This window comes from Aquila chrysaetos, chromosome 10, assembly GCF_900496995.4.
Source record: "Aquila chrysaetos chrysaetos chromosome 10, bAquChr1.4, whole genome shotgun sequence".
NCBI lineage: Eukaryota > Metazoa > Chordata > Aves > Accipitriformes > Accipitridae > Aquila > Aquila chrysaetos.
In genome coordinates, this window is record NC_044013.1 from 30,573,451 (window position 1) to 30,584,598 (window position 11,148).

Here is an 11,148-nt window from a genome sequence, read left to right on the forward strand (position 1 = left end):
AAAAGTGAGATTTGGGGTCAAAAGGGGGAGATTTGGGGGCAAAAATAAGATATTTGGGGTCAACAAAGGAAGATTTGGGGGAAAAAGAGATTCAAGAGCAAGAACAAGAGATTTTGGGAGGAAAAAAGCATTTGGGGTTAAAAAGGGAGATTTGGGGGCAAAAGATGGAGAGATTTGGGGGCAAAAGATGGAGAGATTTGGGGGCAAAAGATGGAGAGATTTGGGGGCAAAAGATGGAGAGATTTGGGGGCAAAAGATGGAGAGATTTGGGGGGCAAAAGATGGAGAGATTTGGGGGGCAAAAAAGGGATTCTGGGGCAAGAAGAAATTTGGGAGCAAAACCTGAGATTTGAGGGCAAAAAGAGGAGATTTGGGGTCAAAAAAGGGAGATTTGGAGGCAAAAGGGGGAGATTTGGGGCAGAAAAAGAAAATTCACAATAAAATCCACCAATTGCACTAAAGCGCCCCAAATGCTGGGGGGAGAGGGGTGGGGCGGATCTGGGACAACTCGGGAATGAAACACCAGGATGAATACAGGGAGCGGGATAGCCCCGCCCCCTTCATGCATATGGATGAGCGGCAGCGCGGCCCCCACTATGCAAATCGCCCCGGCGAGGCCCCTCCCCGTATGCAAATAGCGCAGGCTAGCACCCTTCATGTGCATAGGGGAGCAGCGGCCGCGGGGGCCCCGCCCTGTATGCAAATTAAGCCCGGCGGGCTCCACCCCCTGGCTAAGCAGTCACGCCCACCATACTACTAGCCTCATGGCGAGGCCACGCCCCCAAGCAAATAAGCAAGTGGCGATCGCACAGCCCCGCCCCGTATGCAAATGAAGTCCGGCGGGCCACGCCCCCTTCTAGCAAAAAAAACCCCGCGCTTTAAAGGCGCTTCCCGGGGGCGGGGGCGAGAAACTGGGGGGGGTGTCCCCCCATTTCATGACCCCCCCCGCCATTTTGTGACCCCCCACCCCCCATTTTGTCCCCCCATTTTGTGACCCCCCCATTTTTTCCCCTGCACCCCCATTTTGTGACTCCCCCACCATTTTGTGACCCCCCCCACACCCCCATTTTGTCCCCCTGCCCCCCCATTTTAGCCCCCCCCGCCATTTCCCCCCCCCCCATTTTTGGGGTGCCACCCTCAAAACTCATCCTCCTCCCCACACATTTAATAACTCCCTTTATTCGGGGTACCCCCCCCCCCCTTAGGAAAAATAACACCTCTACCCTGCTCCGGGTGACCCCCCCCATTTTTTTTTTTGGCAGGGAGAGCCCCCAAATAAATTGGGGGTCCCCAACCTGCCCCCCCCCCCCCTCAGGCCTCCTCCTCGCTCAGCAACATGTTGGGGATCCCCCTGGAAATGGGGAAGCGACGCCCCGAGTCCGGGCACTGCAGGACCCCCTCCAGCACCTCCACCTGGGGGGGGACGACATGGGGGGGGGTCAGAGGGGGGCCCCCGAAGTTTCGGGGACCCCCCCGGGTTTTGGGGACCCCCTCTCACCTCTAGCAGGATGTGGTGCACCCGCCGCAGGAAGGACTCGTCCCCCTCGTAGTCGGCGGCAGGTTCGGGGGGCAACTCTGAGGGGTGCCCCAACTTTTTTTTTGGGGGGGGGGCAGTGTTAGGTTAAGGGGGGGGCTGGGGGACCCCCCCCAAAATGCCCCCCCCCTCCAATTGTCATCCCCCCAAAGCAGTCTTTCCTTGGATTCCCCCCCCGGGACACCCCAAACTGAGACACCCCCCCCAAATCAAAGTCGACCCCCCCACAACTTCAAGACACCCCCCCCCCAAACCGGGACCCCCCAACCCAAAGACCCCCCCCCCCCCGGTGCGCCCCCAAACCAGAGCCCCCCCCCCCCCGACCCCAAACCGACCCCCCCCGCCCAAAGACCCCCCCGGAGCCCCCACACACACCGGACCCCCCCCCCCGAGACCCCAAACCGGCCCCCCCCACCCCAAAGACCCCCCCAAACCGGCTCCCCCCAACTCAAAGCACCCCAAACCGCCCCCCCCCTCCACCAGAGCCGCCCCCCGAGACCCCAAACCGACCCCCCCCACCCCAAAGACCCCCCCTCCGGAGCCCCCCAAACCGGCCCCCCCCCCCCCCCCGACTTACGCTCTCGGCCGCCTCCAGCAGCGCGGCCCAGCGCAGCCGCGGCACCAGCCGCGCCACGAAGGCGGCGTTGAACGGTACCGGCCGCACGCGGACCTCAGAGGCCTGGGGAGGGGGGGGGGAAACCGGTAACGGGGGGCGGGGGGGGGGGGGGGGGGGGGGAGCTGTCCGGTGAGGGCCAAGGCCTGGCTGGGGAAAAGCGAGGCCTAGCCGGAAGGGTACGGGAGCCTAGGCGGGTAAGGGGCGTGGATTGTCCGGTAAAGGGGCGTGGTCGTACCTGGATTTGCAACGGGAAACCGCCGCCCGGCCGGAGGCCGCGGACGTGGGAGCTGAGCAGGTTGTGGGTGAGGAGCTTCATCCCCGCTTCTTCCGCTTCCGGGCCGCGTCACTTCCGGGAGGGAGGAGAGAATGGAGAGTGCCTGCGCGGTACGTGAGAGCCGTTGCCGGGGTAACGGTGGATTTCCCCGGGGGCGGGGTCTGGGGCGTGGCTTGATGCGGGGGCGTGGCCTGTTGGGGCCGCGGGAAAGGCGGGGATGGGGGCGGGGCACCCAGGAGATTTAGGGACATGGGGGGGGGGGGGGGCACCCAGGGGATTTGGGGACCCCCTGGGGGACGACGACACGGGAGACATTTGGGGGGGCCCTCCCAAAAACTCCTGGGACCCCCTGAGACCCCCCCCAGTGACACCCCCAAAAAAAATCCCTGACCCCACCCAGGGCTCCTGACGTCACTTTGGACGCCCCCCAGCACCCCAAAACCTTGGGGGGGTATGGGGAGTTGGGGGGGCTGTATGGGAAGCTGGGGGGGGTTTGGGGGGGTCATGTGGGTACTGGGAGGATTGGGGGGGCTGATATGGGAAGGTGGGGGGGCATGGAGGGGTTTGGGGGGACTGGGGGGTTCATGGGAATGGGGGAAGGGATTTGGGGGGGCTGGGGGGGGCACTGGAGGTTTGGGGGCGCTAACGGGAACCTGAGGGGGGGATTTGGGGCGCAAACGAGGGGGCTGTAGGGATTTGGGGGGTATGTGGGGGGAACTGGGGGAGGTCAATTGGAACCTGAGGGGGCTCATATGGGAACGAGGGGGCAGTTGGGGGGGCTCTAGGGGAACTGGGGGGATTTGGGAGGATCATAGATCCTTGGGCAGCCCATGGTGGGATTTGCGGGTGGGTCTGGGTGCAGGGAAGGGGGGCAGATTTTGGACTGCACCCCCCCCCAGCCAGCTCTGTGCAGGTAGGGGGGTTCCCATGAACCCCAGTTTTATCCCCTTGCACCCCAAATTCCTATTGTGCCCCCCAGTATTTCCCCCTGCCCCCCCATTTCTCCTTGTCACCCGCCATCCCTGCACTATCACCCTGGTGTCACCAACAGTGCCACCCGTACCCCACCCCCCCCCCAAAAATGGAGGCAAAGTCAGGGGCACAAATGCAGCTCATTTATTCACCAAAAGCCCCCCCAGGGACAAAGGGGGGCCCCCCCACCCTGGGGACCCCAATACTGCCAAGGACCCCCCCAAACTGGAGTGTGTGGGAGGGGAAGAAGGAACCCCCCCCAAAGACCCAGGGGAATGGGGGGGGGCACCCCCAAAACGGGGGGGGGAGGCAAAATGGGGGGGGGTGCATGGGGTGGGAAGTGACCCCCTGCCCAAAATGGGTGAGGGGGATTGGGTATTGGATCCCCCCCAGCTTCTGGGTGCTGGGGGGGGCGGGGGGGGGGGCTGTAAGGCCACATGTAGGTGCTGTAGGTGCCCCCCAGGCTCTGATGGGTGCTGGGGGCCCCTCCACTTGTGGGTGCTGGGTAGGGAGGGGGGTGTCCCCCTGTTCTGTGGGTGTTGGGGGGGGAGAGGGGGGGCTCGATCCACTTGTGGGTGCTGGGGGGGTGGGTGTCACCCTGTCCTGTGGGTGCTGGGGTGGGGAGAAGTGGGGGGGGCACCCTGCTCCTGCCCCACAGATGCCGTGGGGCAGGGCGGGCGCTATGGGGTGTAGGGGAAGCTGAGCAGCAGCCCCTCGTAAGGCAGTAGCTCGAAGTTCCCCAGATCGACCTGAGGGTCCTGGGGGAGCGGACGGTGGGTGCTGAGGCGCAGGGTGGCTTGGGGGGGCAGGCGGGCGTCCTCCAGGGCCAGGTGGAGGGGCTGATTCCCGGGATTCAGGACCACCAGGAACCGCTCGCTCTGGTCCCAGCTCCGCAGGAAAGCGGCCGCCTGGCCGGCGGGGATGGCCTCTGCCTCCCCCAGCGACAATGACCGCTCCCGCACCCGCAGGGCACCCAGGTGACGGCACAGCTCCAGCAGGCGGGCCTGTGGGGAGGGAAGGGTTAACGGGGTCTGGGGGGGGGGGGGAGCCCGCCCAGCAACTGGCACATAGTCCCTTTAAGAAAAAAGGAGCATTGCCCTTTTAAGAACAAGCCCTGGAACACGACTCCTTTAAACATGCCCTCTGAGGCGTTGCCCTTTTAAGGACACACCCTTGGGCGTTGCTCCTTTAAGGGCCCACCCCCTGCATTACAAGAAGGCAGGGCTGGGACCCACTCCTTTAAGGCCGAGCCGAGCATTGCATGTTGCCCCTTTAAGAAAGAACCGCGACGTGTTGCCCCTTTAAGACCGGACCGCTTCACCCGAAGCATTGGCCTTTAAAAAATGGACCCCACCCTAGAGTTGCCCCTTTAAGAACACGCTATGCCCGTCTGGCTGAGACCCCGCCCCCTTCTGAGACACGCCTCCTTTGACGGAAAGCCCCGCCCCTCACCGGAGAACACCCCGTCCCTTTAGCCCAAGCCCCGCCCCCCGCCAGACCACACCCCCCCCGCCGCCAGACCACGCCCATCGCCCCGCCCACCTCGGTGCTGTTGTCGCCCTCCTCGATCCCCTCGATGACGTCCCAGGGCATCGGGGTCAGCTGCGGGCAGAGGGCAGGGGTCAGAGGGCACGACCCTTCACCCCCAGCCCCAAATCCCCTTTTCCAGCCCCACAGTCCCCCCAAATCCCCCCCAGCCCCAAAGTCCCCCCTAACCCCCCCCAAAATCACCCCCAACTCCCCTCCCAAGCCCCAAATTCCCCAACCCGCCTTCCAGCCCCATAGCCCCCCCAACCCCCCCCACAGCCCCCCAAATCACCCCCCAGCCCAAAATCCCCCCAAACCCCTCCTCCCACCCCATAGCCCCCCCTAAATCACGCCCAAAATTCCCCCAACCCCCCATAGCCCCCCAAATCCCCCCCAGCCCCAAACCCCTCCCAGCCCCACAGCCCCCCCCAAATCACCCCCAAAATTCCCCCCCCAGCCCCATAGGCCCCCCCAACCCCCCAAAATCACCCCCAAATCCCCCCTCCCAGCCCCACAGCCCCCCCAAATCACCCCCAAAACTCCCCCCCCAGCCCCAAAGGCCCCCCCCCAACCCCCCAAATCACCCCTAAATACCCCCAAATACCCCCCCAGCCCCAAATCCCCCCCCTCCCGGCCCCATAGTCCCCCCTAAATCCCCCCCCCCTCACCTCCAGGCCCGGGGGGGCGCTGGGGGGGTCTCCCAGCCCCACCTCGTCACCGTAACTGAGGACGGGGGTCCCGGGGAGGGCGGCCCCAGAGCAGCAGCAGCCGCTGGGGGGCGCGGGGGGGGCTCAGCCCCCCCAGGTGCTGCAGGGGGGAGCCCACCTGCGGGGGGGGGGGGGGGTGTCATGATGTCATATTTCAACCCCCCCCCCCCCCGCCAATCTGGGTTTCATGGGGGTCACCGATACTTGGGGGTCATCCCTTTCTTTGGATATTTGGGTGCCTGCGGGGGGTCCTGGACACGTGGGTGTCCCCCCCCACCGATACTTGGGTGCTCTGGGAGGGGGGGGGATGTGTGGGTCAGGCAAGGGGGGGGGGTCCCACATAGCTAAGTGTCATCATCCGTCCCCCCCCGTGAATATTTGGGTGCCTTGGGGACATGTGAGTCATGGGGGGGGGGGGGGGATGTGTAGGTTTTGGGGGGGGGGTCGGGGGTGAGTCTTGGACACCTGGACCCCCCCCGGGACAATGTGGGGGGCAAAGGCGGGGGTTGAGGGCACAAGGCGGGGGTTCAGGGGGGTCCCTGGGGGGGGGTTGTAGGGTGCAGAAGGGAGTTTGGAGAGATTTGGGGGGGTCCCAGGGCTTGGGGTGCAGGAGACCCAACAGTTGGGGGGGGGGGCTGCAGGGGGGGATTTAGGGGTGCGGGGGGGGCATTTTGGGGGTGCAGGGGGGGTTGGGGTGACTCACACTCCAGGCCAGGGGGATTTGGGGGCGCAAGAAGTCCAGCAGTTGGGGGGCGATAGCGGAACCGGGGGGGTCGGCCCCCAGCGCCTCCAGGAAGGGTCCCAGCACCAGCCCCACCCCGGAGGAATTCAGCAGCGCCAACAGCTTGGGGGGGGTCCCGTAGGCGGGTGCCCCCCACCAGCACCCTAAAAATGGGGAGGAGGGAAGAGAGAAAGTCAGGGGGACCCATGGGTGCCCCCCACCAACACCCCAAAAATGGGGCGGGGAGAGGATCAGCAGGACCCAACGGTGTCCCCCATCAGCACCCGGGGGGTGGGGGGGAAGAGTCAGAGGGGGATTTGGGGGGGTCCCATGGGTGCTCCCCCCTCACCCCCAGCACGCTGGGGTGGGTGTCAATGAAACATGGGGGGGGGGGGGTGCAATTCAGCAAATTTGGGGGGACGCAAGGGGGGGGTGACACGGGGGGGGGGGTGACACGGACCTGGGGACGCCGTCGGGGCTGTTCTGCTCCGTCAGGTTCCTCCACTCGGCCACCACTGAGGGCTGCGGGGGGGGCAAAAGGGGGGGGGCGTCACCCCACAGCACCCACCCCATGGCACCCCCCAGGGCTTGAAGCGGGGGGGGGGGGGGGTCACCTTAACTGTCGCCACCCCACAGCACTGACGGTGTCCCCAGCCCCCCATTTCTGCCCCACAGAGACCCCCCAGCCCCCCAAGTCCTCCAGTCCTGCCCCACCGAGCCCCCCCCCAGCCCACTTCTCTCCCCCCCCACAGACCCCCCCCAGCCCACTTCTGCCCCAGAGAGCCCCCCCAGCCCCCAAGTCCCCCCGTCCTGCCCCCCAGAGCCCCCCCAGCCCCACCTGCAGCTCCTCGATGCCGTCCAGGAAAAAGCCGGCGACGCCGCGCTCCAGCCACACGCTCAGCGCCCGCTGTGGGGCACGGGGGGGGGTTGCTGAGGGCTCTGCCCCACGGCGACCCACGGCACGTGGCCCCCATCCACCCCACAGCCGCCCTATGGGCCCCACAGCTCCCCCCACAACACCCTACAGCTGCTTCGTGACCCCCCCCCCAACCCCTCCCCACAGCGGCTTCGTACCACCCCATAGCTGCCCCATAGCCGCCCCCCAGCCCCCCGTTTCTGCCCCACACCTGCCTATAACACCCTACGGCACCCTATAGCTGCCCCACAACACCCCATACCACCCCACAGCTGCCCCCCCCACCCCATAACTGACCCCTTTCTTACACCACAGGCCCCCACAGCACCCCATAGCTGCCCCACAGCCCCCCCCTCGCCGTGGGGTGCCCCACACACCTTGACCTTCTCATGGAATCCGGGGTCCTCGGCCACCTCTGGCCCGAGCCAGGCCGCCCCCCCCAAAATAGTTGGGGGTCAAATCCAGGATCACCTGCAGCCCTGGGGGGCAGAAAGGGGGGGGGGGGGTCAGGGCACCCCCAACTCCCCCTCCCCAGGCTCCCCCCACCTGACATTTGGGGCCCCCCCCAGGGGTGGGGTGCCCCCCAAGTATTGGGGTGCTCCCCCCAACCTTGCAGCGCTGGGATCCCCCCCCAATTTCAGGGGATTCCACCCATTTTGCCCCCACCCCATTGCCAGTATCCTCCCTCCCTTGCTGCCCCCCCCCCAAGTTTTGGGGTGCCCCCCCACCACCTTACAACACTGTAATCACCCCCAATCTTGGGGTGTTCTCCCCCGTTACCAGAGTCACCCAACTACACCCCCCCAGTTTTGAGCAGCCCCCCCAATTTTGGAGTACCCCCCCTTTACTGATACCCCCCAAAACCTTCCAGCACTAAGAATCACCCTCAATTTCAGGGTGTCCCCCCCCAACCTGAGCTCACCCCATTACCGAGCTCCCCCCCTCACTTTGGGGGTACCCCTCTCACTTTGGGGGTACCCCTCCTCGCTTTGGGGGTGCCCCTCACCCTTTTTTTTGGCTGTCTGCAGGAGATCGGCAAAGTCCTGGAGAGAACCCAGCAGCGGATCCAGTTGCTCCAGGGAGGAATTTCGGGGATCCCCTGAGATTTGGGGGTGCAGCGGCCCCAACACCAGCCCCCGCATGTGCAGCCCCGCCACGTGATCCAGCCGCGCCGCCACGCCTGGGGGGGGGGGGGGGGGGGGGGGGGGGCAAAAATAAAGAAGGGGAGTGGACCCCAAATCTACCCCCCCTCAGTGTACCCCAAAATGGTGCTGGGGACCCCAAGGCCCCCAGGAGTCCCCCTGGGACCCCGAACTCCCTCCGGGAACCCCAAAACCCTCAGGGTGCTATGCACCCCCCCCGGTGTCCTGGGGGGGTCCGTACCCCAATTCTGCCTCCCCGTGTTCCCCAAAATCCTCCTGGGGACCCCAAACTCCCCCTAGTGGTTCCCCAATCTCCCCCACCCCAAAATCTCCAGAGTCCCCAAAATGGCCCCCCCCGGGATCCCCTACAGCACTGGGGGGGTCTGTACCCCAATTCACCCCCCATGTCCCCCAAAATGTTTGTGGGGACCCCCCCCAGCAGCCTGTACCCCCCCCAGCTGCCCCCAGACCCCAACGCCCCCCAGGACCCATAAGCTCCCCTGCCCGGGCCCCCCCCCCCAAAAATACCCCCCATGCCTGGGGGAGCCAGGAACCCCTAAACCCTTCTTCTGGGCCGGGGGGGGTCCCCCCAAACCAACCCAGGCCCCCCGAAACCACCCCTGGGGTGGGGGGGGAGCCCCCAAACATGCCCCCCACCCACCCAGGGGAGACCCTCAGCCTGGGGTGGGGGGGGACACACACACAGACTCCTGCCCACCCCCCCCCAGGATTTGGGGGACCCTCCCAAGCTGTGGGACCCCCCCCCCAGAGCCCCCCCTAAAGTGGGGGGGGGGCCCCAACGCTGAGTCACTGCCCCGCCCCACGGGTGATGAAACAGGGGCAGCACGTGGGGGGGGGGCACCCTCGGACACTGGGGTCCCTTTTTTGGGGGGGCAGTGACTAATAGGGGGGTCCCCAACCCGGATACCTGGGTGACTTTTTGGGGGGGGGGGGGAGATTCCTAGCCTGGATGCTGCGGTCCCTTTTTTTGGGGTGGGGTCCTCACCCCAGATACCTGAGTCCCATTGAGAGGGGGGTCAATAATAGGAGCTCCTTTTGGGGGGGGGGGGGGGGCATCACTAATAGGGGGGTCCCCCCCCCAGATGCCTGGGTCCCTTGGGGACACCCTTCCCCCCCCCCCAGGGGTCACCCAGAGCCCCCCCCCCCCCCCCCACCTTTCAAGTCCCCCGCAAAGGGACGCGGGGGGGCTCGATAAAGCCCCCCCAACTCCCACCAAGCGCGGGGGGGGCAGGGGTCGACAGCGGGGGGCCCGGGCGACGATGGCGGCGGCGGCCCCCAACATCCCCAACCAGCCGAGCCAGAAGAGGAAGAGGAGGAGAGCTCGAGCCTTCGCCCAGGGGGGGGGCCCCCGCCGCCCGCAATAATTCTTCTTTCCCTAAACCTGTAAATTTACAACCCCCTGAAACGTCGGGGCCCCCCCCCCAATTCTTCATCCGTTGGGATTTTCACCAAGCCGTTCTTTTCGCTGCCGGGGAGGGGGACAGGATCGGGCCCGGGGGGGGCAGGGCCCCCCCTTTCTTCTTCCTCTTCATCCTCGTTCTCCGCTCTCGCCGCCATCGGCTCTTTTTCGGCTTCAAGCGCCGACAGCTCTAGGTCGCGGGGGGGGGGATTCCGTCTCTGCCTCCATGATCTGGGAGGGGGGCACCCCAAAAAGATTTCAGGGGGGGCACCCCAAAAAGATTTAACGAGGGGAGGGGAAGGTGCTCCTGCAGCCTCACACCCCCCCCACGGCACCCCAATACACTTTGGGGGGTCCTAAGGCCCCCCCCCAAATCTTAGGATCCCAAAACCCTTATGGGGGTTTTGAGATTCTCCCCCTGCACCCCAATATCTATGGGGAGCGCTAAGCCCCCCCCAGCACCCCAATATCCTTAGGGGGGCCCTGGGAGCCACCCTGCACCCCAAGACCCCCCTGAGCACCCCAATATCCTTAGGGGGGGCCTGGGATCCTCTCTGCACCCCAAGACCCCCCCTGGGCATCCCAAAAACATCAGGAGGACCTTGAACTCCCCCTAACATCCCAAGACCCCCCCCCAGGCACCCCAATATCCTTGGAGAACCGAGGATCGCCCCCCCACACACTCCCCAAAACCTTCAATAGGGAACCTGAGCCCCCCCAATCCCCCTGGGGGGGGGGGCCCTGCGCTCTTCCCTGCCCCCCAAGAACCCCCCGGGCACCCCAATACCCTTATGGGTGCCCCCAAGAGCCCCCCTCCAAATATCACCCAGGGTACCCCAATATCTTTAGAGGGTGCCCCCCCCCAGGGCACCTCAATATCGTTATGGAGCTCTCAAAACCCCTCCCAGCCCCCCCCAAACCCCCCCAGACACCCCAAAAACCTTGTGGGGGTCCCACAAACCCTCCGGGGTACCCCGAACCCCCCCCGATCACCCCAAAACCGCCCGGGGGGGGCCCCCGCTACCTACGCTCCGCTATCGCTGGCCCAGAGTGGGGGGGGCCGGGGTGGGAGCGCCGGCTTTTATACTCCGCTCGACCACGCCCTCTCCCTCCTGACCACGCCCCTAACCACGCCTCTCGCTCCGCCCCCGGCGCCGTGCAGGCGCCGGGCCTGGACGGATCAAAGGGCACGAGGCCGGGGGGGGGGCGGACCCCGGCCATGGGCCCCCGGGGTTGGGAGGGGGAACAGCGGCCCCAGGGGAAATTTGGGGGATTCCCCCCCCCGTGATGGGGGGACCCCGAGACTGCGGGTGCCGCAGC

The 11,148-nt window shown here is 66.0% G+C and overlaps 2 protein-coding genes across 2 annotated transcripts; both read right to left on the reverse strand.

The window, feature by feature from the left end:
* Window positions 1–1,158: 1,158 nt before the first annotated feature.
* Window positions 1,159–2,521, reverse strand: TRMT112 (tRNA methyltransferase activator subunit 11-2). The gene is made up of 4 exons (XM_030027806.1): window positions 2,385–2,521; window positions 2,111–2,212; window positions 1,498–1,590; window positions 1,159–1,412 (listed from the first exon to the last, which is right to left on the reverse strand). The coding sequence occupies exons 1-4, from the start codon at window positions 2,463–2,465 to the stop codon at window positions 1,311–1,313; spliced, it is 378 nt and encodes a 125-aa protein (XP_029883666.1). The 5' UTR covers window positions 2,466–2,521; the 3' UTR covers window positions 1,159–1,310.
* Window positions 2,522–3,516: 995 nt separating this feature from the next.
* On the reverse strand, window positions 3,517–11,049 carry SLC3A2 (solute carrier family 3 member 2). The gene is given in 16 exon segments (XM_041127027.1): window positions 3,517–4,399; window positions 4,938–4,997; window positions 5,591–5,668; window positions 5,670–5,691; window positions 5,693–5,747; window positions 6,333–6,514; window positions 6,811–6,872; window positions 7,189–7,257; window positions 7,644–7,715; window positions 7,717–7,745; window positions 8,273–8,446; window positions 9,584–9,656; window positions 9,658–9,771; window positions 9,773–9,848; window positions 9,850–10,059; window positions 10,853–11,049. Coding segments are annotated over 16 exon segments (1,797 nt in total). The 3' UTR covers window positions 3,517–4,075.
* Between the last annotated feature and the right edge of the window lie 99 nt (window positions 11,050–11,148).